The 24424-nt window shown below is 45.2% G+C and overlaps 1 protein-coding gene across 1 annotated transcript in view; it reads right to left on the bottom strand.

Moving 5' to 3' along the window:
* Positions 1 to 24424, bottom strand: part of LOC119162262 (uncharacterized) — a 69402-nt gene that overhangs the window by 16856 nt on the left and 28122 nt on the right. The window contains exons 10-11 of the mRNA XM_037414720.2: positions 21516 to 21791; positions 21058 to 21199 (exon numbers count right to left, since the gene is read on the bottom strand). Of these exons, the coding sequence (XP_037270617.2) occupies positions 21058 to 21199; positions 21516 to 21791 (418 nt within the window). The remainder of the gene's footprint in view (positions 1 to 21057; positions 21200 to 21515; positions 21792 to 24424) is intronic.

Here is a 24424-nt window from a genome sequence, read left to right as displayed (position 1 = left end):
TATTGTGATAGTAATTATACGATAACTCTCACCAGATTTCTGCAGTCATGTTCCATATAAGTCCAAATAAATAACATTGCCTTGCACATCATATGCTGTACGTACAAGTGAAAGCACGCAATGTGCTACTGACAAACACAACTTCAGTAAGAACGAACCGTGTAGACTGCCTCCATCATGTGAAAAGTGCATGCAGAAGGTGCATGCCCGACACATTGTATGTTCTATGTGCAAGCGAAGGCCAATGAGAGTTGCAGGCAAATGGAGCTCAAGCATAATAAAAAACATGCCCACCGTCTCCATTGCATATAGAGAGATGCCTGAGGTAAGGGCTGCATGATTCCAGCAATAAATGCGTACCTTGACTGGTAGGGTGTTGTTGCTCAGAGCCCTGTGCACAGTATATCTTTAGAAAGGCATCAGCAAACAATTTATACCTTTGTGCACCAATTCATAACATGTGTGTGTGGTGTGCTTTTATCATAATGTTTGTGTTGAAGCCGTAGTCAGAACAAAAGTCACATCGCCAGCTGGAGTTGCCTTATTCCCCTATGAGAGCATTTTGTTGAGTTATGCGAGATTAAATGCTAAAGGAGTGAGCTGCTAGGCCATACTTCATATAAAATTCTAATTCATTACTAAGGCATTCGTTGTTCTGTCCTTGCAATGAAACTGGTGATTATGATATAAATGGGGGCCTGAACCCATAACCTTTTCATTACATGCCTGATGCTCTACCTATGATGGTGGGCACTTCCCCATTCACTTTTTTTATTTTAGGTATTTTTGTGTGACTAATCCTGGGATTGTAAGTATATGCTACTCATAGCCAATGCAGGAAGCGTGGAACACACTTTCTTGCCTCAAAATGCCATATGGCAGGCAATGGAGCCAAAGCCTAAGTTATTCCCCTGTTCACAAAAAGACACAAGAATGACAATGCATACACATTATCTGAAGGTTGTAGGTTTGGCCCCTATCAACAGCAAGTTGTCTTTTTTTTTTTCCTATTTGACTTATTTCTGTGTATGTTATAATTATCACACTACACCTAAAAACTACAAATATTTTTTCCCTTATGCCTTCCTTGCTTCGTTGGCTGTAAGCTTCATTAGATTACACCTAACATAGAAAATGAGCTCTTGATCCATGCCTCTTCTTTAGTTCTTTCATATCAAGGGCCTGGTACTGGCAGACTTGATGCAATTAGGTAGCATGCAAGGGTTTATTGGCCATTGGTGAGGTCTTAAAAAGTTCACGCGCTTCGAGCCACCAACTAGCAAGAAAGAGTGTTTCACATTCACCACCATGGCTACAAGTGGTGCTGGCTGACACTTCCTACATGACATGCACAGAAATACCCAAAAAGTGAACAGTAGAATGACCATTGTCGTAGCTCATCTTGTACAGCATCAGACACATTAGCCTGCACGTTCAATCAAGAGCGAATTCTTTTTTCATTCCCTCTTATTATTTTCCATTTTACGTCATAGTTACAACACCATAGTTACATACTACAAATATGATTTCCCCTATGCCTTCCTTGACTTCATTGTCTGTTGGGTGCATTAGGTTGTGTCTAACAAAGATAACGAGCCCTTGATCCATTCCCCTTCTCGCATTCTTTAATACCAACCATACGTACAGTATAACAAAAACTTTTATAAAGCACTTGTATCACTTCAAAAATCAAGCCCTTTTGCATTTCAAGGCAAGTGAATCGATTACATGATGCACTAAAACACAATACAAAATAATCAATAAGCTACTATTTCTGCTAAACATACAGCTTCTGCCGTTATGCTCTCTTATTTACTATATACATACCATAGTTACTCGCGTAATGAACGGACTCGCATAATAAATGCACCCCCAACTTCAGTCGTCAAATTTGGATGTTTGTTTTTTCTCCTGCGTAATAAGCGCACCCCCTACATTCGTCCGCTGCAGTCCCACTAACAGACACCTGGTGCCTCCTTGCTCGTTGGATCTCTTCCATTTTTAATTATTATGCCGACCCCCTCTCGGCCAACTCGACTCGCTCCCTCTCCTCCTTCACCTGCTGCTGTATTGTTTTTCTTTCTAATTGTGCGCAGTACGCCTCCCTTCCTTTTTATTATCTACGCACCACAGCGGCGTTCCAAGAACGATTCGAGTGTAGAGACATCGAAGCTGAGAGGCACACGGCAAGTGAAGGTCACGAAACTGCCCGCACCCAACTGACGCAACAGTCATTTCCTGCAAATGCGAAACATTAAGGTCCACCCACACGCACGCGATTTTCGAGCGACTGTGACAGGATTTGCCGTCGCCATGGCTGTCGCGAAGGGCCATTCATCGTTTCCGGAAAACCAGAGAAAAAGACTGCTTGTCGCCCAGAAGAAATCGTGACTTTCCACAACATGGTAGCACCCCCGATTCTTCCTTCAGTTGCAATTTGCTCTTCGTGCTTGTTATCCATGCGTACTTCAAGGAACGCTAACTTTTTACAATAACTACTCATGTGGGCAGCGAGGCAGCGGCCGTATTTTATTGTTAATCTTATCGTCGACGGTTTGCTTTGATGCTTTAGTGGTAGCTTGCTGTAATGTTACTTGCTACAATGTCAACGACGGTGGCGCGGTCGTCGTGCAAGGTTGCCGCAAAGTTCGCAAAGTGTGCCATAGCCCACACTTCTGAGCGCCCCTCGAGATCACAGCAGGTACTACTGTTGTGGTTAAACAATTGCAAAGAAAGATAGCCGTGAAATGCTTTTATGGCAGGCAAGACCGTCATGGGGACAGCTTGCGGAGCGTTGCACCATTGACTACCAAAGATAAGTGAAGTGCAACGAAGCAGCTGTTTCCAACTTTACAAATAGTGTACACAATGTTACTTGCAAAAGGCTAAGCGACCTAGTCTTTTGTTTGCATAACCACATTTTTTTGCTCTTCCCTATAAAGTTTTCATAGAATTTGCCCCTGATAATAAATGCATCCCCAACTTTGCTCAGATTTTTCGAGAAAAAAAGTATGTTCATTATGCGAGTGAATGCGGTATATATTTGTATCAGGGTCACACCCACCAAGACCTTTGTAAAGAAAATCCCTCCATCCCAAAATATAGTTAAAAGTTACCCGTGTATAGGCTGCACCGAAGACTTTTTAGATGTTGGCAGTGTGATTTGTTGCGTGATTGAAAATTCCTTGGACTTTTTTTTTCTATATTTACAGTCGAGCATGCTTGTAAGAAACCTGAGCATGACGCGGCATCCGTTCGCTGTATCCCGAAGTTGGTAGTAAATGAAACACAGCTTTTAAAAAAAATGCAAGTGAAATCAAACTTTTTTTGCTCCAAAAAGTCCATGATGCACGTGTTTCGAAGAGCAGAAGCGATAAGGGCGGTCTCGAGCTCATTTAAAACGGCAGGGTGCTCGTTCGCCGAGGCCCGTGGCATAAGCTGCATGAGGCACTGGCTCCAAAGTTTCGTCGTTCTCGCAATCCGATTCCTCCAAATCACTCTTGCCACGTGCTTCACTCACAATGCCCCAATCCGTGCACGGTTCCACAGTGTGGGCATCATCATCGGCCGTAATTAAACCATTGCAACCGATGTCTCACCCGCTCTGCCAGGTTAAAATCGACGACGCACTGCCACAAATCACTGCCGCAGTGTTCCTGTTCGGAAGCTTCAGGCTCGGCATCGGGCCTGACGTCGAAAAAGTTGGCCTCACGAAAACAGTTTCGCGTGCATGTAGACGTCACCGCCACCCATGAAATATTCACCATCTCCACAGCTGAGGAGACCGCCAGGTGGCACCGAGGAGTGCACACGCATTCACATCGGCTCCGTCAATCATCGTACCTAGCAGCGGTTAAAATCATGTGACTACCAGTGAAACTACGGGAATTGTGCAGGGAGATGTCAGGTACACACTGACACCACCTTTTTGGACAAGCGATCCCGGTTTCCTCTGAGAAGTGAAGACCTTCGGCAGAGCATGCCAACCCACCACGCTAAGCCTCGCGGCGAAACGGAACGCGGAGTCCTGGCAGCCAGCTCTCGGCCCACGCGTCGCGCTGCCCCTGCCCGAACCCCAACAGACAACGACCCGGAACTAGCCCAGGCACTTATGAATATGAATGACCAAGACATCGAAACCCAAGTGAGCTCTGCAGTGGACGCCAACGAAGATTTCCTTTCACCTGACGAGGTGCTACAAGGGGAATCTACTAGCAACGCCGAGAACAAGGAAAAAGACACTGCGGAGGAACGCGACGACGAAGCCAAGAATGGTCAGTGGCAGGTAGCAATGTCATTGCGACAGCGAAAACGCATCAGGAAACAAGAATGCGCAGCGAGTGATGACAGCGTTGCTCGAGGCGTAACTGAGAGCAACAGCTCCGGCGCTAGAACGCTTGCAGAAGAGCGACACGGAAGAGCATCTGAAAGGGGCTAACGACAAACGCGCGCGGCACCGCTGCCCAAAAACGATATGAAGATTATCATGCGGCCCAGACCAGAGTTAGTTATGAAAGAACTGAAAGCATACCAGGTTGCACGAGCGATAGAACATGCGAGCGGTGACCTGGAGGCCTGTAACAGCCACAAATTTCTGCTTCGCCTTCGCAACGGATCAAACATAATTATTGCAAGCACTTCGTACGAGGATGTAGCAGAAAAGATCTTGAAGATAAAGACACTGGATCTCAATGGCACCAACTATCCTGTAAATACCTACATATCCACTCCTGCTGGATACTTGAAAGGAGTGGTACACGGATTAAAACGCGAAACGCCAGAAGCTGAACTCCTGAGCCATCTCCGAGTGCGCACTCAAGGAGTGACAATTGTTCAAGCCCGCATGCTCGGACAGTCACAAACTGCAGTGATCACGTTCGATGGACCAATACTGCCGTGGTTCGTGTATTATTACGGTGGCAAAATGCCGTGCGTGCCTTATCAACCCACACGGCAGTACAGTAAACTCTGCAAGAGCCAGGGACATAGGACGGATGTTTATCCCACACCAATGACAAAGGCGTGCAGCAACTGTCGCCTAAGAGACCCACCTGAGGACCACACTTGTGATCCGGAATGTGCCCTGTGCGGCAGACGCCATCGCACGGCGGCATCGGAGTACACCAAGAAACTCAAACACGTCCCTCAAAAGGGCCGGTCGCTGCTGTCGCACCACCACAGCACACCACAAACCGCTGGCATACTCAAGAGACGCTGGTTCAGCACGGACCGCGAGGACTCTGCACCGCCAAGCGGGGCTCATTCCAGTTCCCGATCCAGGTCCGGCTCTCGAGACTGCTCCAACTCCAGGAATGGTGGCCACAAGCAGGCCCAAGCAAAGCAACAACAGCACAAGGGCAAGAAGGCGCAGAAAAAGGAAACAAAGAACCAGGTGAGCTGGGCAGCAAAATCCTCCCTACACTCACACCAAACACCACAACTCACGCGCTTAGAACGTGAGTTAGAGATAATGCGGGTGAGAATAGGTGACCTAGAACGCGAAAATAGGGAACTAAAAAAGCAACAAACGCAGCACCCACAACAAAACTCTATACCTGCCCAAAGTGGCCAGAAATTACAGACGCAATCGAATGCAAGAGGCGACTCAATGATTATGTCGTCGATGCTGAAAAAAACATTAAAGGAAGTTATACTGACAGTTATAGAGCAAGTAATGATAAATGTAGATAGAAAGCTCGAGATTCTGGACAAGAAAATCCAGGCACAACACGTCGAATTCACGAAAGCCTTGCGAAAGCATGCCACAGGCATCAACATCAGAGAAAAAGCTGAGAAAATTTACAACAGGCCCGGATTGCCGGTCATGAACCAGGGGACGCATAATGGCTAATCATCAAACGCAGCGGTCAGAAAAGTGCGAAATATGGCAGTGGAACTGCCGTGGTTTCTGGCGGAAAAGAGGGCAACTGTTGCAGCTAGTGGCTTCGCAACAAAAGCCACCTGCTGTCATAGCAGTCCAGGAAGCCGGAACACAACCAAAATTACGGGGCTACGAAACTTATAGTACCGGGGACGCAAAATGGAAAGTTGCTACATTAGTCGATAACTCAATTACAGCAATATGCCATCAGCCCATTGAAGAGGCGGATATCGCACATATCATAACAGAAATAACCTACAAAGGGAGCCATGGAAAGAGCGCCTTCATACATAATATCTATAGTCCTTCAAGAAAAAAGAGAGCAACGTTCGACAAGCTCTTTCAAGAGACAGCAAAACTGGCGAAAGGGAATCCATTAATCATAGTTGGGGACTTTAATGCCAGGCATGCAAGCTGGGGATATAAGATGCAAGACACCAAAGGCAAAAATATCGCAAGACAAATAGAGAAACTGGAAATGACTCTGTTAAGTGACCCTGCAATACCAACGAGGATAGGCAACAGCGTATCCATGGACACAAGTCCACACTTGACGATAGTACAAAACTGCCACAGCGTGGACTGGTACAACACCCTTGAAAACCTGGGCAGTGATACTGAGCACCACAATCCGCACCGGCCGAATCCACAAACACATCGGCACAGCCAAAATTACAGACTGGCATGCATATAGAAAAGCGCTAAAAGCGCCCGTGACCGCCATAGGCGACTTGGACGAGTGGTGCAAAGTAATTCGAAATGAAAAGCAAATGCACACCAAAACCGTCGCCAGAACAGATGATACCCCTGAAGTAGATGCTCACCTTCTCCACCTGTGGGAAGCAAGAAGAAACCTCACTAAAAGATGGAAAAGGCAAAAGCTAAATAAGAAGCTCAAAGCGAAAATTGAAGAAATAACAGCAAGCCGAACAGTACGCTAATCAACTCGTGACAGCCAACTGGGAACAATTTTGCGATTCACTAAATGGAACCCTAGGAACAGCAAAGACATGGAATATCCTAAGAGCCATGATTGACCCTCTGAAAACTAAACGCGAAGGACAAAAATCTCTAGAAAGATTATTGCACACATATCCAGGCACACGAGATGACCTCCTTCAAGACATCTATATTAAGTGTTTCGGCGCCCGAGCCATCACAGCCCCTTACCAGGCTAAATACACTGGCCTCCCAAACTCAGAACTGGATGCACCTTTCACGCATACCGAGGTCAGAGCGGCAATCGTCAGCATGAAATGCAACACAGCGCCTGGGGCGGATCAAATCACCAATGCCATGATTCGCAACATGAATGACGAAGCCATAACAGTGCTTCTAAACTTCATTAACAAACACTGGGTGAATGGCACTATTCCTCAGCAATGGAAACATGCTGTAATAATTATGATACCGAAACCAGGAAAGAAACTGGCAGTAGAAAACCTCAGGCCAATCTCTCTCACTTCGTGCTTAGGCAAAGTCACGGTGTAGGAAGGAGAGGTGACTCAACGTGGCGGGCGAGCGCGGTGAAACTTGGTTCGGCGCGGACGTGTGCGCACGTAGGTGGCGCTGCGCGAACAGGGCTGTCACGGTGGATGGACGTGTTTTTCGAGCGCTCCGGATCGACTGCGCAGATAAGTGTTTTTGAGCTTTTGAGCAGATAAGTGTTTTGAGCTTGTCTTCATAATTATAAGGCAGTGGTTGAAATCTTCGTAGCACTAATTTTATGGTACGGCCTTTTCGGGGGCCAGTCACCAGGTATTTATTAGTTAGTGCAGGTGTGTGTGTTTGAAATTTTTTTGTTGTTTTTTTTTTTTTTGCCACCCCGTGGGGGAGGTGCGCGTACATTGAACACGCAAATTTTTGCAGTAGAGCTTAGACTGTCTTTTTTTTTTTTTTCGTAGTGCACGGCTCGAGTTTAGTAATTATCGAGTATAGGGACAATTGGTGTCAGAAAGACATGGTTAAAAAGACTGTAAAGTGTTCAGGATGTGGAGTGGGTTTGAAAGTGGACCAGAGCGTAGAAGCGGATGGAGAAGAGGCTGACGCGAAGTGTAGGCAATGTGAGGTCGAGGAAAAAATGGAGAAAATGATGGTTGCTCAAAGTGAACTGCTGGTGAGAATCGATGAGCTCAAGACTGCGTTGGCGACAGAGCAAGAGAAAACGAGGGCAATGGGAGAAAGACTGAAGTCCACCGAGGAAGCACTAGCGAAGCTGAACAAAGAAGCGGCCTACGGAGAGAACAGTAGAGAACCGGCAACCAGAACGGTGGAGAAGGAAGAACAAGCAAGTTTGGAAAAAACAGGTTTAGCCGGTTCAACGGTCGCAAGGCCCAGCTTCAGCGAGGTAGTGGTGGGGCTGGGAGGGGACAAAGCAGCCGGCGTCACAGGTGCAAGTAGCCCCCAGGTGCAGGACGCTCCAGCTGAAAAGTCACAGCATGTGATAATCGCCGGGGACTCGAATTTAAATCGATGCACAGAAGCCATCAAAGAGAGGGTAAGAGGTGACAAGAGAGTTGCAGTAGGGGCGTTCCCAGGACGCAAGCTTGAAGCAGTCATCAGGCAAGCGAGCGAAAAACTCAAAACTACAGCTGATAGACGAAACCTCGTGATAATTTCAGGCGGTTTAAACGATGTCTTAAATGAAGATACAGCAGGACTAGCAGCCACACTGGCGTAAGGCGTCAATGACATGCGCGCCACTTCTCCTAAGGTACAGGTAGTGATATGCACGATACCGGAGGTACCCGTGCGTGATAGCAACCTGCAAAGAGCGGTTGTCAACGCAAACCAAGAGATATGGCGGATGAGTCGAGAGAAAGGCTTTGAGGTGATGGAAATAAACGGATAGGTGCATAGGTGGGGTGGTTTTCAACGAGACAGAATTCACTTCGATGGGCGGCTAGGTCATGAGGTGGATTGGCGACTTGCAGGACGCGCAGTAGCTTTTTTGGGGGGCGAGCAAGCCCTTCGGGGTGCAGGATAGCTAGTAACGAGGAAAACAACCAGGGAGACTCTTCGACAGGTGGTATGGACAAATACGATTCCAAAGTGGCATTAATATCTACGATAGGTAGAGTCCGGGGCATAAAAAGACGTAGCCACGAGCGCCGAGCCCATTCAGACATAGGGTATATTAACATGCAGGGTGGTAGGAACAGGCTGAAGTGGGAAGAGATAGAAGAACAGCTAAGGGAAGAGAGGCCGATGGTATACGGTTTTGTAGAAACACATCTCAGGGACATGGAACAACCTCCGAACAATCCGGACTACGCGTGGGAATATTGTAATAGAACAGAAGGCAGCAGAAAGGGGGGTGGTATTGGGGCATTCATTCATAAAAGTACAGACTGGCAAAGGGTCAAGCAGGCGTGCAAGGAACATTTATGGCTAAAAGAGAAAGTGGCAGGTCAAAAGATACTCCTTGGTTTCGTGTACTTGTGGACGGGAGCAAAGGCCAGAGAGGAAAACCAGGCAATGGTAGAGTGTATATCAAAGGACATTCAGGAGTTAGGAAGAGAGTGCGAGACAATTATACTAGGAGACATGAATGCGCACATAGAAGATATAGATGGGTATACCGACCCGACAGGCAAAATGATCATGGATATGTGTGAAAGGCTTGATTTGATCATTTGCAACAGTACCGAGAAGTGTGAAGGGCAGATAACATGGGAGGTAGGAAGGCTGCAGTTGACGATAGATTATGCACTGATGTCACATAGGATGTATGATAAGCTCAGGGGAATGCACATAGATGAAGGTGGCTCCAGAAGTCTGGGTAGTGATCACAAACGCATCAAGCTAAGTTTTCGAAGAGCAGTGAAAGTGGGAAGGAGACAAGATGAGCAACTACAGGAAAATTTTTATTCAGAAAGGCAAATTGAAATAGCCACTAAACAAATTGAGAAAGTAATCACGGAGGATAATAAGACAGTGTGGACATACATGAATCTAATTAGACTCTTGGAGCTAGAGCTTGCTAAGACGCGTAACAAGTCACCCCGAAAAAGAAGACACAAACCCAAAAGTTGGTGGGATGAGGAAGTCAAGAGAGCCATAGCAAAACATCAGGAAGCCTCTAGGGAACACAGACATGCTAAGCAGCGGGGTGAACCGACAGATGATGTTGAAAGAAAATGGGAAACCTTTTTAAGCTGTAGAAGGGCTGCATCCCTTCTGATCAATGAAAAGATTAGAAGAAAGGGAGCTCAGTGGCTGGCAGAAGTACATAAAAAAGATAGAAAGGCAGCTGCGAAATTTTGGAACCATCTAAACTCCCTAAGAAATGAGACGAGCCTAGAGCAGAGTTTTATAACTACAGCCCAAGGTGCCAGGCTAGAAGGGCACGAAGCTATTGAATATATAAGAGCAAGGGTGACAGAAAAATTTCAACAAAGAAGTACTTTATGCACCACAATAGACAAGGACGAATCAAGTGGTGCAATGGCTCCATTTTCACGAGAGTGGGAAAGGGCTGAGAAAAGGGTTCCCAGTAGTACATCAACAGGCCCAGATGGCATTCCAATTAGGCTGATAAAGACATTAGGTCCGAAGTCTAAGCAGGCTTTGAGAGAGGCAGTGAGCAAAATAATAATCAATGGTGAAGTTCCCGATAGATGGAAACTTAGCAGGATGAGCATGATCTATAAAGGAAAGGGGGACAAAGCTGACATAAACAACTACCGTCTTATAACAGTGACATCAGTGGTCTACAGGATGGCGATGCAGATTATAAAGGAAAGACTGCAGGGATGGATAGAAGATGAGGGGGTGCTGGGGGAACTGAAATGGGTTTCAGAAACACAGGAGGTTGGAAAACAATCTGTTCTCACTGACGCAGTGCATCGAAATAGCAGAAAAGGAACACAGGCCCCTGTGGCTAGCATTTTTGGATATCAAGGGAGCGTACGATAGCGTGGTTCAAGAGGAATTGTGGGGAATACTGGACACACTAAGCGTAGAACATGTAGTCACTAATCCTTTAAAGGGTATCTATAAAGGTAACAAGGTAGTTATAAAGTGGGAAAAACAGGTATCCAAGCTTGCAGAGGTAAAACGGGGGCTTAGGCAGGGGTGCCCCCTGTCACCCTTATTATTCATGATTTACCTACAAGGATTAGAGGCAAAATTAGAAGGAAGTGGGCTGGGCTTCAACCTCTCTTTAGTCAAACAAGGAAAACTTATTGATCAGGCACTACCAGCATTAATGTACGCAGATGATATAGTGCTAATGGCCGACAACAAGGAAGATTTGCAGAGATTGATGCACATCTGCGGTAATGAGGGAGATAGGTTAGATTTTAGATTCAGTAAGGAAAAATCAGCAGTCATGATTTTCAATGACAACGAAGATAGTGAGCTTAGGATACAGGACGTCACGCTAGAGATAACAGATAAATACAAATATCTGGGCGTATGGATAAGCAATGGGACCGAGTACCTGAGGGAACACGAAATATACGTGACGACTAAAAGTAACAGGAATGCAGCAGTGATGAAAAATAGGGCACTGTGAAATTACAATAGGTATGATGTTGTGAGAGGAGTATGGAAAGGGGTCATGGTTCCTGGGCTGACGTTCGGCAATGCGGTCTTGTGCATGTGATCAGAAGTTCAAGCAAGATTAGAAATTAAGCAACGTGGAATAGGTAGGCTTGCTTTAGGAGCTCACAGGAATACACCAAATCAGGGAGTACAAGGTGATATGGGATGGACATCATTTGAGGGCAGGGAAGCTAGCAGCAAGATAAAATTTGAGAAGCGATTGAGAGAAATGAAGGAGGAGCGTTGGGCTAGGAAGGTTTTCAGCTACTTGTACATGAAGAATGTCGATACAAAATGGAGGAAGCGAACCAGGAAGTAGACTGGTAAATACTTAGAAAACAGCAGGTGTCCAAACCAAAAAGAACTATCGGTTAAGAAGAAAGTGAAGGAAACGGAGACTGACATGTGGAAAATGGGCATGATTAAGAAGTCAACACTAGAGATCTATCGAACTTTTAAGCAGGAAATTGCCAAGGCAGGAACTATAATAATACTCGGGGTAGTTCTCTACTGTTTGAGGCAAGGACGGGAGTACTGCGAACCAAGACATATCGGGCAAAATACGAAGGGGTAGACACAATATGCAGTGCGTGTGGAGAGGAAGAAGAAACTGCCGAACACTTGATAATGTTCTGTAAAGGGCTTCACCCTATAGTTCAGGATGATGGCGCAGAGTTTTTCAAAGCACTGGGGTTGAGGGACCGGGAGGGCAAAATAGACTTTAAGCAAGTAGACTTAACTAGAAGGAGGTTATCTGATTGGTGGCTAAAGTCAAGGCACGAGTGAAAATTAAACTCTTCACTGCAAAGTACGAATCCTCAAACTCACTTTTTAAGGAAAAAATAAATAAATATAGTTTTGAGTTCATTAAGCATTTCGGCTTGCTGGCACTAGCCACCGCCCGATCTAAAGGGTACAGCCATATCCATCCATCCATCCATCCATCCATCCATCCATCCATCCATGTACTGCGGGTCTTCAGTTGCCACGGGCATGAAACGCGCCTCGCACTGTTCCGTATACAGTGCGTGCTTGGATTTCGGTGGCATGAATTCAGGGTCGCTTCAAACGAAAATACCGTTTCGAAAGAACCGAGGTTCTTTGGGACGTCTCGAGTTGGTATGTGAATTTTAAGGCCGAAGCGCATGTTCGTTATTTGGAACGCGACAGCGACTGTAGCTTCAACAATTCTACGCGAAGACGCAACCACCTCTGCGAGTAATTTAAACAGAAATAGGGGCAAATAAATGTTGCGGTGCATCAGTGCTATCCACCACGGTCACGGTGACTTCGGCATATGAAGGAAATTTGAATTTCGCTGAACTCGGGCACACACATGAATCAGATATCTACTTCAGTTTTGTGTTGTTATTTTTTTAAACATGTTGTTACAGTTATTCATGCATAATAAGCTTGTACGCACATATACATGTTTATTGCACTGTTTTACAGAAAAATGTACCCAAGAAACGCTGAGGAAATCACAAACATTCAAACACCAAGCCAAACACTCTGTTTAGGACGCTTGTGCAGTCACAAGTTTTGACAGTTTTCTGAGCTTGTGTGTCCTGTTTTTCTTTTCTTTTCTCTGCCTACAATACTGCCTCATCCGAAGGCCTGCATAATAATGCAAGATTTTAGCAAATACTTCATCTCTGTGGGTGATGCAAGGAAATGAGAGCCAGTTTTTATCTAATATATGATCAATGATGAGCTCGTAAGCATTCCTTTGCATGCAATTTCTTTGAAACTCTACTCCTGCTGCGCGAAGTAACACAAATATGTTAGTTGTGGGATGAATGAGCTTTCAAAGGGTCTTACAGTTTACGAGGGCTGCTTCAGGCATCTGCGAGTGAGCAACAGGTCTCACAAGGCTAAGTTTGCAAGTTTCGCACGTTGTGCTGTTCAGCAACTTCCGGCACACAAATCCTGTAACATAGTAAACTATGTTACAGGGTTTGTGCATAGTAACAGTTCATCAAAGTAACATAGTAACAGTTCATCAAAAGTTGACAGCGCTGCGAGGGGTGCCGAGGTAAAATCATGCAAGAGCATGTCCGAAGCAGTAGCACCACTTTCGGGGGGATCCGCAAGAAAGCATTGAGAAAGCGATTGATTGATTGATTGATTTGTGGGGTTTAACGTCCCAAAACCACTATATGATTATGAGAGACGCCGTAGTTGAGGACTCCGGAAATTTAGACCACCTGGGGTTCTTTAACGTGCACCCAAATCTGAGCACACGGGCCTACAACATTTCCGCCTCCATCGGAAATGCAGCCGCCGCAGCCGGGATTCGAACCCGCGCCCTGCGGGTCAGCAGCCGAGTACCTTAGCCACTAGACCACCGTGGCGGGGCCGCATTGAGAAAGCGAGCCACCAAGTTCCTGTCTTTGCTTTCGGTGCTTCTTCAAAGCCTCACTGACGTCAAGTCTCTCGGCTGGCCTCTTGCGTTGTTTTTTCTTTTTCGAGAGATAGCTTGGGCAGTCCGGAAAAAAACTGGGCACTGCATCTTTGGAGAGAGACGCTTTCCGGGGTGCTCGACACAAAACATTGCTGTTGTAGACCGCTTAGGTTTTGCTGACCAAATGAGGCTCGAAGTGCCGTTCGCAGAGGTGGTCTGTTGACTGTAGGATTCGATCCTAGCGTGGAATGGCATTCCTCCACACCCGAAGACGTTCTTCATCTCTCGGCGCAGAAAACAGCGAAAGTTTCTCGGTACAGGACTTGTACCCTGTGTTGCAGCGTGGGGCGAAACACTTCTCCCCATCGCTTTTACATGGCCACACGCACGTCGTATAAGCTCACAGGGTTGACCAAAACCTTGAAAGATTGCGGATAGTCCACAAAAAAGTGAGACGTTCGATATGAAAGACGGCCTCGTGTCGGAGCGAACTGAAGTGGCCGCTATCAGTTCGCGACTCGCATGGCCCCGGTATTTCTAGCGCCCTCTAGTAGGGAGAAGGCGAACCCGAACAAGTTCTCCATGGAGCTGCTCTGCTGCGCCTCCGAGGCGATCAGTCACCTCCCCTTCCTACACCGTGGGCAAAGTGTTTGAGAGATTAATAAATACCAGACTTCAACGGCACCTTGAACAAAATAACTTGTTGCCAAACACCATGTTTGGTTTCCGCTCGAACCGTTCGACACAGGACATCCTTCTGCTTTTAAAGGAGGAAGTACTAACAAATGTTCCAAAAGCAGGAGAAAACATTGTCATGGCCATCGACATAAAAGGCGCTTTCGACAACGTAAGCCATAAGGCCATATTAGATGGGCTAGCAGCGACAAGGTGCGGTCAAAGGACGTACAAATATGTACAGAACTTCCTTACCAAAAGAACCGCTGTTATCAGATTAGGAGAAGACGAATCCAATGTCTTTCACACACCGAGCAAAGGCACACCACAAGGCGCTGTGATCTCGCCAATGTTTTTCAACATAGCCATGATTGATCTAGCCAAAAAACTGGAAGGTATTCCCGACATCCGACACTCCTTCTATGCGGATGACATCACTATATGGACAACCAAGGGTAGCTTGGCAGAAAAAGAAGAGCGGCTTCAACTGGCAGCTAAAACCATCAAAGATTACACTAAAGAAAGGGGACTTCAGTGTTCAGCAGACAAATCGGAACTCATTCGGTTCTCCAAGAGTAAAAAATAAAGGAGAGACCCGAGCCTCCGCCTTGAGGTCAAGCTAGACGGCAATATTATTCCAGAGAAAACAACCGTTCGAATCTTAGGGATGTGGTTACAGTCCAATCAGCGATGTCTCCACACACTGAATATGCTTAAACGAACAGCTCAACAAATTGTTCGTATGATAGTTAGCATAACGAACAATCGTGCTGGACTGAAAGAACAAGACGTGCTTCGTTTGGTAAGGAGCTTAGTCATCAGCAGACTAACATACTCGCTACCCTACCACAACATGAATAGAGAGGAGAAAGAAAAAGCAGACAAAATAATAAGAATGGCGTATGAAGTGGCTCTGCGACTACCACAAAGCACTTCAACTGCGAAGCTATTAGCGCTCGAACTTCACAATACATTTGATGAGTTGGCTGAGGCACAAGTAACCACCCAGATTAGCCGCCTGCTACAGACGCCAACCGGCAAAAAACGTCTTCAGAGGATCGGCCTCGGTGACCAAGTACAGGCACATGGAAGAGCTAAGGAATTGTCGTACTCAGTCAGAGCCTGGTACAAAATATGCCCCCTACCGAAGAACATGGACCCAGTCTTACATGCTGGAAGACGTAAAGCAAGAGCTGCTTACATAGATAAAAAGACAAAATATTTGAATACGGCGAGATTTACTGACGCTGCCCCATATCAGGCAAATGCAAAAAACATGATGGCCGTGGTCACAGACTGAAAAGGAAACGTCACAAGTTGTGCCTCCATAGCCCAAGCCTCTATCACAGAAGCGGAGGAGATAGTGATCGCGCTGGCAATCAACGAGGGCAGGGAGCGAAAAGCCCCAATGACAATAATCACAGATTTGAAGGCTGCATGTAGAAATTACGAAAAAGGTAGAATATGTATGAAGGCCTTCCAAATTCTAACCAAAGCTCACAAGGACTTCCCAATTGAATGCACGCAAACCATTATCTGGGCGCCAGGGCACGAGGGCGTCACCGGGAAACAGTTTGCGGATGAGGCGGCTCGAGGCTTCACAAATTACCGAGCTTCCTTGCACACTGCAATAGAGGATCCAACGCCCCTAGACCCTAACTTTGGTACAATTCTTCAGTATTACAGGGACCATAGAAAAGTGTATCCAGCACCGCATAAGAAACTCACAGCAATGGAATCGGTGGCATTACGCAGAATCCACACAAACACATACACGAACTTACACAGGCTGCATGTATTCTACCCCACAGCATGCAAAGATATATGTCCGTGGTGTGGGGCCACACCAACTCTGTTTCACATCACGTGGGAGTGTACGCATCACAATGAAGAACACCACAACATGAACAACACAGAAGAACAATAGGAGGCGCTGCTGTCCAGCTCGGCCATTGTTGATCAGCGCTGGCTGGTCCAACGAGTAGAGATGATGGCTAGGGCCAGCGGAGCCCTGGAATAGGGGCCCGACCATTTGGAATGCTCCGCGTTATGCGCAAATAAAGATTTCTCTCTCTCTCTCCACAGCTGAATATCGAAACGCCCGAAGCGGCAAGTTTGCTGCTCGGAGGTCAACAGCTATGAGCAAGCGCTCCGCAACGCGGCACCTAACGCACGGATTGTGCTCAAGCCAAGCAGTCACACTTTCGACGTTTCGTTGAGCGGCAGGAAAAAACGTGGTAGTCCTCCCATCTGCCATCATGACCACACACGCACATCGAGAGTGAGCAAGACACTCAGACGCGACACACATGCCAGAACACGTGGAACAGCCCTGGGCCCATTTCCAGTCAGAAAACGAAACTAATTCGAGCCAGCGTGGCTGGCGGCGTGGAGCGGTGGAGATGGGCGAAGGGGTTGTGATCAAGAGGGGAGAGCAGATTTGCGAGAAAAGGGCAAGGAGTTGCGATAAAGAGAGAGGAGGATGCGGGGGGGGCAGTGTGACCTTGAAAACCAAAACACACGGGAAGGAGACAGATTGGGTAGCTTGCTTGAAAGGTCTGCGAAACTCGCACGTAGAAAAACTTGAACGAGTGCCTGCATGCACAGAAGTCAAAGCATGGCCGCCTGGATCAGTGCATGCAGCGGTGTTTGAAGAATCGGCAGCCGTGGTCAAAAAATCGTTTTGTTGCGCCGGCGAGTTTGCGTGGCCTCACGAACTTCGATATTTCGCGATTCGTTCCGCACAAATTAACAGCCGTTTTTGCGCTTCCGCACGTGCGCGGAAGGCATGCTGAGCAGAGTGCGAAGTGAGCGAGAACAAGTCCTAAACACGAAATGAATCGCAAATTATCAGAGTCGGTGGGGTTGTGTACGCACGTGCACTAGATGCAGACTATCCGATACAGTCGGTGGCTGACGAAGTTGGCAAATGGTCTGGTCACTCCAGGTCGGCGAGACCAACGACAATACCAGCGATCAAAAACAGGGTAGATGGACGACTGGTCTTCCAAAGATCGGTGGCAGCGTGAAAACACGGGCCTCGTCTGGCAATGCGGAGTGCTCAGAGTAGCGGGGGGACAAAGGACAGAGGGGTGCATAACAAAAAGCAGTCGGGGCATGGATGAAGGAAACAACTTTCCTTCCTTCATGGGTCGTGGAGAGTGGCAACTAGAGGGTCACAGAGGCAGGGTCGGTGTTTAACAGTAAGAATGTATGGGCACCTCTCCGATGCCTGATCGGTTGTCGAAATTGGTTTCCCTGGAAGTCGGCAGACCAATGGCTCCGTTCGCTGTAACCGATCGGCGGCGCTCGGAGACGTTCGTTGTAGTGCGATTTTGTGCCATTGAACCAATGTATACTTTCACGGTCACGCAGATATTGTTCGTTTTAAGTGAACGTTCGTTTTAAGTGGAGCCGTTATATGTGGGCTCGACTGTATTCGTCAAATCAAGGCAGCCATGCTAAGCTTTCCACACCTGCAGGAAGCAAACGCGTAGTCTCCGTAATTCAGTGACTATTTGAGACACTACTGTCACTGGTCTCTGGAACATTTTATTACTGCCGGCAAGTGACTCCCAACAGGAATAGCCAAAAATAGCCAGTGCCAGTGCTAACACCACCCTGCTTGCACTTATCATTATTTCTAATCTGCCAATGATGTGAAATCTTGAAATCAAAGTGCAAAGTGTTTTATGAAGCATATTGGTCCTCTCTCTTTGTTCTTACATTTTTGTGTCCAGAAGCTTGTCACTACCATCATTTATGGATGGGGAAATGTGTGAGCTATAAAACCTGCTTTAAAATGGTTGAATGACCTTGCTAAAGAATATAGGAAAATAAAAAGATAAGCTAGTAAAAAGTATGAGGTTGATGAAAAATGCTGGATAGCGATGCTCCCTAGAAAGTGCACTCAGGAAAACAAATGTAAAAAGGTGCCTAGGCAGGCAGAGCGTGTCCTCGAAGATAGAAGACACATTTCTCCAGTATGTAACAGAGAGTGAAATGACAACATATTTTACAGAGGTATCAGGCATGACAGCACTTTCGTATGACGTCAGGCAAACCATGGTAATCGTAGATTCAATGCACTCAATACAACAGTTCTTCATGTAATGGCTGCACCATAAATCTCTAGAAAAAAACTGCAGCCAGTACAAAAATTTTTACGATGACAGAAGTCGCACTGCATTATCAGTGATAAGTTCAGAGGAGATCATATGTATGTTATAAATTTGCATGTTTTATTTTTGAATAGTGACTTCAGAAAAAGAAAAAGAAATTGTTTAGTGTTTATTATAGTCAAAGCTTTCAGCCATAAACAGCTCCTGAACAAGTTAAGGAATTTCAAACAATCAATCAGCACATAGGTGAAGCAGAAGCAATTGTGTCTACGAACTATAAAATAGGTGCATGTAAAAATAGCCAAACTTCAGAGACATACCCATACCCTATCTCTATAGGGAGCCAAGCTTTTACGGACTTCAAATAGCACACACACGCACATAGATATGCTACACAACACGCACTGCACAAGACTGTGTGGAACACACATGCTGCAACTGGAAATGCACGCAAAAAAAAAAGAAACCAGAACCAAAGTTTCTCATGAACCAAAGTCCTTTGTTTTTAGTACATGAGGGAAAAGCAGGAAAGAAATGCCACTTGTTCATGCTGGTTCACTATGAAAAGCAGTGCGCCTACATTGGCAATATTGATTACCTTACTGCCAATGAAGGACAGGTAAATGTATACAATAATGAACCAATTTAAAAACTTATTTTGTTGAGATTTTTTCAGTTTCGAGATGGTGCCTTACAGCTTCCAGTGTAAAGTCAAGATTTCAAACAGGATGCAGTGAAGACAAAAGGTAGTGTAAAGTAAGTAGATATTTTTGGACTAAACTGGTAAAGTCTTCAACAATTCTTTAAAAAAAAAAAAATACATCAAAGTTCCCAACAACCCTATACAGCTTACACAAGGCAGGAAGGTGTTTACACGGGCTAGTTTGTTAAAATGTTTGTTAAAACACATAGTTTGAAAACAGCAGGAAAGATATAAAAGAAAAAAGGCTATACAAGTTAGCAAAGCATAGCAGTAAAGAAACTCAAAACGCGTACACAGAACAAGTGATCATAATGGCCACCATTATGAAAAAATTTGCACAACACAGGTACTTTTGCAGAAAATGCAAATTTTTTAAAATATGAGGTCATACGAATACACAATATTATAAAGGCATTTGGACTAAGAATAGTTGGTAGAGTGCAAACCTTCTTTAGGGCTTGCAAATAAGAATGTGATATTCCGCTTTTATAACAATTTTGTTAAATTTCATAACATCCTTTGTCGCTTACTTTCACCAAACCTCCTGCTCTGCTGTTCTCTCCTAATTTTTTCACGTGCAGATGCTCTACATTTTTCTGTCACAATGCATTTCATTCTAAAGCTTGTTTTTAATATAACCTGTTTCCAATCTTAATCTTTCTCTACTTCTCATGTTGTTTTATTTTATCCACTGTTTTGCTTCTCCCAGCTTTTCTTGTGACAGCAGGTTTCACTATTTTGTTTCAGCCTAAATACTTCCCAATCACAGCACTACCTACCATTAATGTTATTCAGTGGGGCCCCACTGCTGTGGAGCCTCAGCACCCACACCCAGTTCAGCCATTTTATTACTCATACCTTCCCTAGTTGATAGCACCATTGGTCACTGGTACTGTAATGAATAGCATAATGCAACGCCAGACCTTGAACTGGTGTTGGATCTCCTGGGAAGCTATTCTCGAAGTGTCCATTTTTCTCACCGCTGAGGCCAGAGCTTGACAAGTAGTGTGCTCCCAGTTTCCAGTTCTTCCGCAACGTCATTTTTATGTGACAGCTTTCACAACTCTCGACACACTTGAAAGGAATGGAATGCCCTTCTACGTGGTGAACACAGCTTTTTGAGATCTGTTTTCAGCTGCATGAGTTTCAGAGAACATGCATAAACTCTTATACTGCGATTGTGTTGGTCCTCGAATCAATTTAATGCAGCCTCCCATTTAACACACCTCTAAAGGTCAATACACATTCCCAGCACCGTTCGCAAGAATCTAGGACACGCTCATGTGTAAGGACAGACGTGCAAAGTTTTTTAAGTGCTCTGTGACTATACATTTCATCCACTTTCTTCTAGCGCTGACAGTATGGCGGGCAGCTGCAGTCTGCCGACGTGGTTAAGAGTGTGGTGATGTCACTGTTTGCTGCTTTCTCAAGAAATGAATGTGCCCCGACAAAATGGACATGTCCACTAGATGGACAGTTCGAGAATAACTCTCCTGATTTCATCATACCACCAATCCCGACAATGCTGCATTTGCTGGTTTGTGTGATGTCACTATTGGTGACGAGGGTAACTGCCTCTTCTGGGTTCTGAAATATGTTTGTGCCAATCCCTAACCCAACTCAATATAAACCTTTTAGCTGCCAACCATTATGATGTTGTATTGTTGTTTCTATGTGTCTTTCACAGACTTCACAAAATGAAAGTTTACAAAAGTAAATATCTTACCTAAACTCAGGTAGGCATGCAAGAAATGAACAACTTTCTCTTTTCTTGCTCCATTAAGTTCTTTACAAGCCTCATCCAACATTTGAACTAATATACGGGCCATAGGAACAATATAGGGCTCAGAAATTTTCGGTGCAATGGCCTGAAACATAAAAAAATACACAGTCCAAAACAAAATAACTTTAAGCCACACTAAGCTTGTCTGCCTAGAACTCCAAACAGTGCATGAAAATTTATTACAGCAACACCAAAACTTTTTTTTTAGTTCTACTATTTTTAACAAAAGCTTCTAACAAAGTAGCTAGCACTCAATTTCATGTAGAGGCATACAACAGAAACATTCAAGTAGTGTCACCAGAATGAGTGCCATTTGCACCATAAAATGTTAAATAATTATGCTATAAGACTATACCATTATACAACATACATGCAAGGAGTCATCAAATATGAGTTCTTACCATGCTGACTTCAAGCGGAAATAAAGTGTCAGTGCACCGATCACCAGCACCAAACATGTCAACATAGTCGACAATTTGAGCCAGCAACCAGTCACAATTCAAGACATCACTGTGCTTAACAAGCTCGTTGATTAAGCATGTAAAATTGTCTTGATGCTTTGATGTTCCACTCTGAAGCCTTTGAAATTCATTTAGAATGATGCTTCCAAGGAGGTCTTGCCCAGTATTGTACAACTTTTTTTTATACTGGCAAACAATTATAAGGTGCATGAGCAGCTGCAAAAATGGTAGAGAAAAGTACATAGCGATGTGAGAAATCTACAAAAGTAAGTTCCTAAAATATAAAATCTGTCAAAATAATTGGTATCTTTTAATTAGACTACTAAGAAAATTAAAAAGATCTGCAGCCCACCCATTCCCAAAGATGGCAGTGCAGAGATGGTAATACAGATGCAGTACTGGTGTATCTTTCACTGGTCTAATGCAATCCCTTTCACCAGATTCACCTGTTGAGGTTGCTGCCTTTCAGCAGGGCTCAATGCAGCTATAGTTTTATTTCACATTGCAAATAAACAACAGATGATGTGCAAGCAATGCTGCTGCATACTGAAACTGTGCCTGGAAGGCAACAAGACATCGTAGGCTAATCTGATGTGAAACAAGTCCACAGTGAAACTGCAGTGCCAGCAAAGCAAGAAGCCAGTGTCATGTTGGAGCCTCCACTGCACCGAGACACTACCCCAATGCTTCGGCCCTCACTAGTCATAATGCAGTACTACTTTGCTGCACTGCTCCTAGATGGTGACAACATTCTCAGCAAGAGGAGGAAGCACGGCAAGGTGGAGAGGGAGTGTATAAAATTCATTTGTACTGGTAAACCTATCTGCACTTGCGTCCTGGTTGGGTGGCCCAGCCAAATAATTTTGTTTCGGCTGCTTCTTTTCTGTCCTACCCGCATGCTCACTTATTGAGATCAATTCAGTCATGGAGATGATGTGAGTTGATTGATTGATAGATTGACTAATTTCATTGATTTGTTTATCCCGACATATGTGATTGGAGGTGACAGGAAACACTATTCGAAGATGGTTTGAGGGAGTACTTCACCCCCGTGCTGGCAAATACAGCAACTGAGGCACAGGCATTTTGTAACATTCTTGTGCACAGTAGACTCTCAGTAAATAGAAATCTGTTAAATAGAATTGCAGCTTAAATAAAACAACTGTTTCTCATATTATTGCAGGGTGTAGGCAGAAATTTTTCCAAGGTGGGTGGGGGGAGACACCACTTTGATCCAAAGTGGGGGCCGGGTAGCCAGACGTGGTTAAATGTGATTTTGTGCTTTCTATACCATAGAAAAAAAATCAAAGCACATCCACGAAGTGGATGATGATAAGTGGGCGAAGCTCTAGGGGATCATTCGGGTAACTGTGAATTCCTCGTACATTGCCCGCTCCAACATCCAAATGAGTGGCAACATGTGTGTACGGTACAGACAAAGTTGTTTTATTGGTCGTATAAAGTATTGAGGTGTGATTTTCCCTTCATCAAGTCTGCTTTATGATCAGTGAAATGAAGAGTCAAGAATTTGGGATGTACGCTAGATGAAGTTTGCAAAGACGAGGTCTATGGACGTCCCCCTGGTGGTTGTTGGTTGTTTAGAGTCATATGAAATGCATCTCAGAGCATTCCCCGATGTCATATGCAGCACAAGCCAGTCGTCGTTCATGATATCTACATTAATGTCACCAGCCTGGATCGACTTTCCGATGTTCCCATGCCACTGCAGCTACGTGGGCAACAGTGTTTTCGCATTCATTTTCATTTATGGCAGAAAGAGAATGTGTTGTCTGGGACGTGCTTATTCTTCATAGCACAAAGTATACATAAGTATACATATACATGTATACTTATGTATACAAAGTATACAAGGTAAAGTATACCTGGAGACTTACAAAGAGGGTTCAGGTTAAATTGAGGACGACACAGCGAGCAATGGAAAGAAAAATGGTAGGTGTAACCTTAAGAGACAAGATGAGAGCAGAGTGGATTAGGGAACAAACGGGGGTTAAGGATATCATAGTTGAAATAAAGAAGAGGAATTGGACATTGGCCAGGCATGTAGCGCGTAGACAGGATAACCGCTGGTCATTAAGGGTAACTAACTGGATTCCCAGAGAAGGCAAGCAGGTTAGGGGGAGACAGAAGATTAGGTGGGCAGATGAGATTAAGCAGTTTGCGGGTATAAATTGGCAGCAGCAAGCACAGGACCGGGTTAACTGGCGGAACATGGGAGAGGCCTTTGTCCTGCAGTGGACGTAGTCAGGCTGATGATGATGATGATGATGATAGATGTTGTCTGGAACGTGCTTATTCTTCATAGCCATAGCACAAAGTATACATAATGCCTTGCAGAGGTGTCGCGGATACCTCGCTTATCAGCAGAACGATAAATGGCACAGTGGCATAGCGGGTGCTTTACCGTCATGACGTATAGTGAATATCTTGCATGTGCTGTGCCACGATGGCAGAAAGAGAGTTTGTGGTCTGGAATGCGCTTGTTCTTCATCGTCATCAGCGTCACTGGTGGCTACAGCACACAACGCCAACGCCACCAACAGACAAGCTTTAACCTTAAAGGCCAACTCCGGCGATGTTTTGAGGTCGATGGATCTCAATGAAGTTCACTGGGTATGTTCTTTTGCACATTCCCGTAATTTATGCCAAATTATAGGCTTGAGAAATGTGCTGATTGTTTTCAAATTAATTCTAAAAGATTGCCTCAAAAAGCTCTCCTCGCTTGCCAGAATTATTAGCAACATTGTCTGTGTGACCTCATGTTTGGCATGTCAACAGAAGCGACGCAGCCAATGGCATTGCTACTTTGGCTGTGACAATGTTTATTGTGC

The sequence above is a fragment of the Rhipicephalus microplus genome, chromosome X (assembly GCF_043290135.1).
Source record: "Rhipicephalus microplus isolate Deutch F79 chromosome X, USDA_Rmic, whole genome shotgun sequence".
NCBI classification, from domain to species: domain Eukaryota; kingdom Metazoa; phylum Arthropoda; class Arachnida; order Ixodida; family Ixodidae; genus Rhipicephalus; species Rhipicephalus microplus.
The sequence above is the reverse complement of the archived record's forward strand: the minus strand, read 5'-3'. Positions and strand labels throughout refer to the sequence as shown.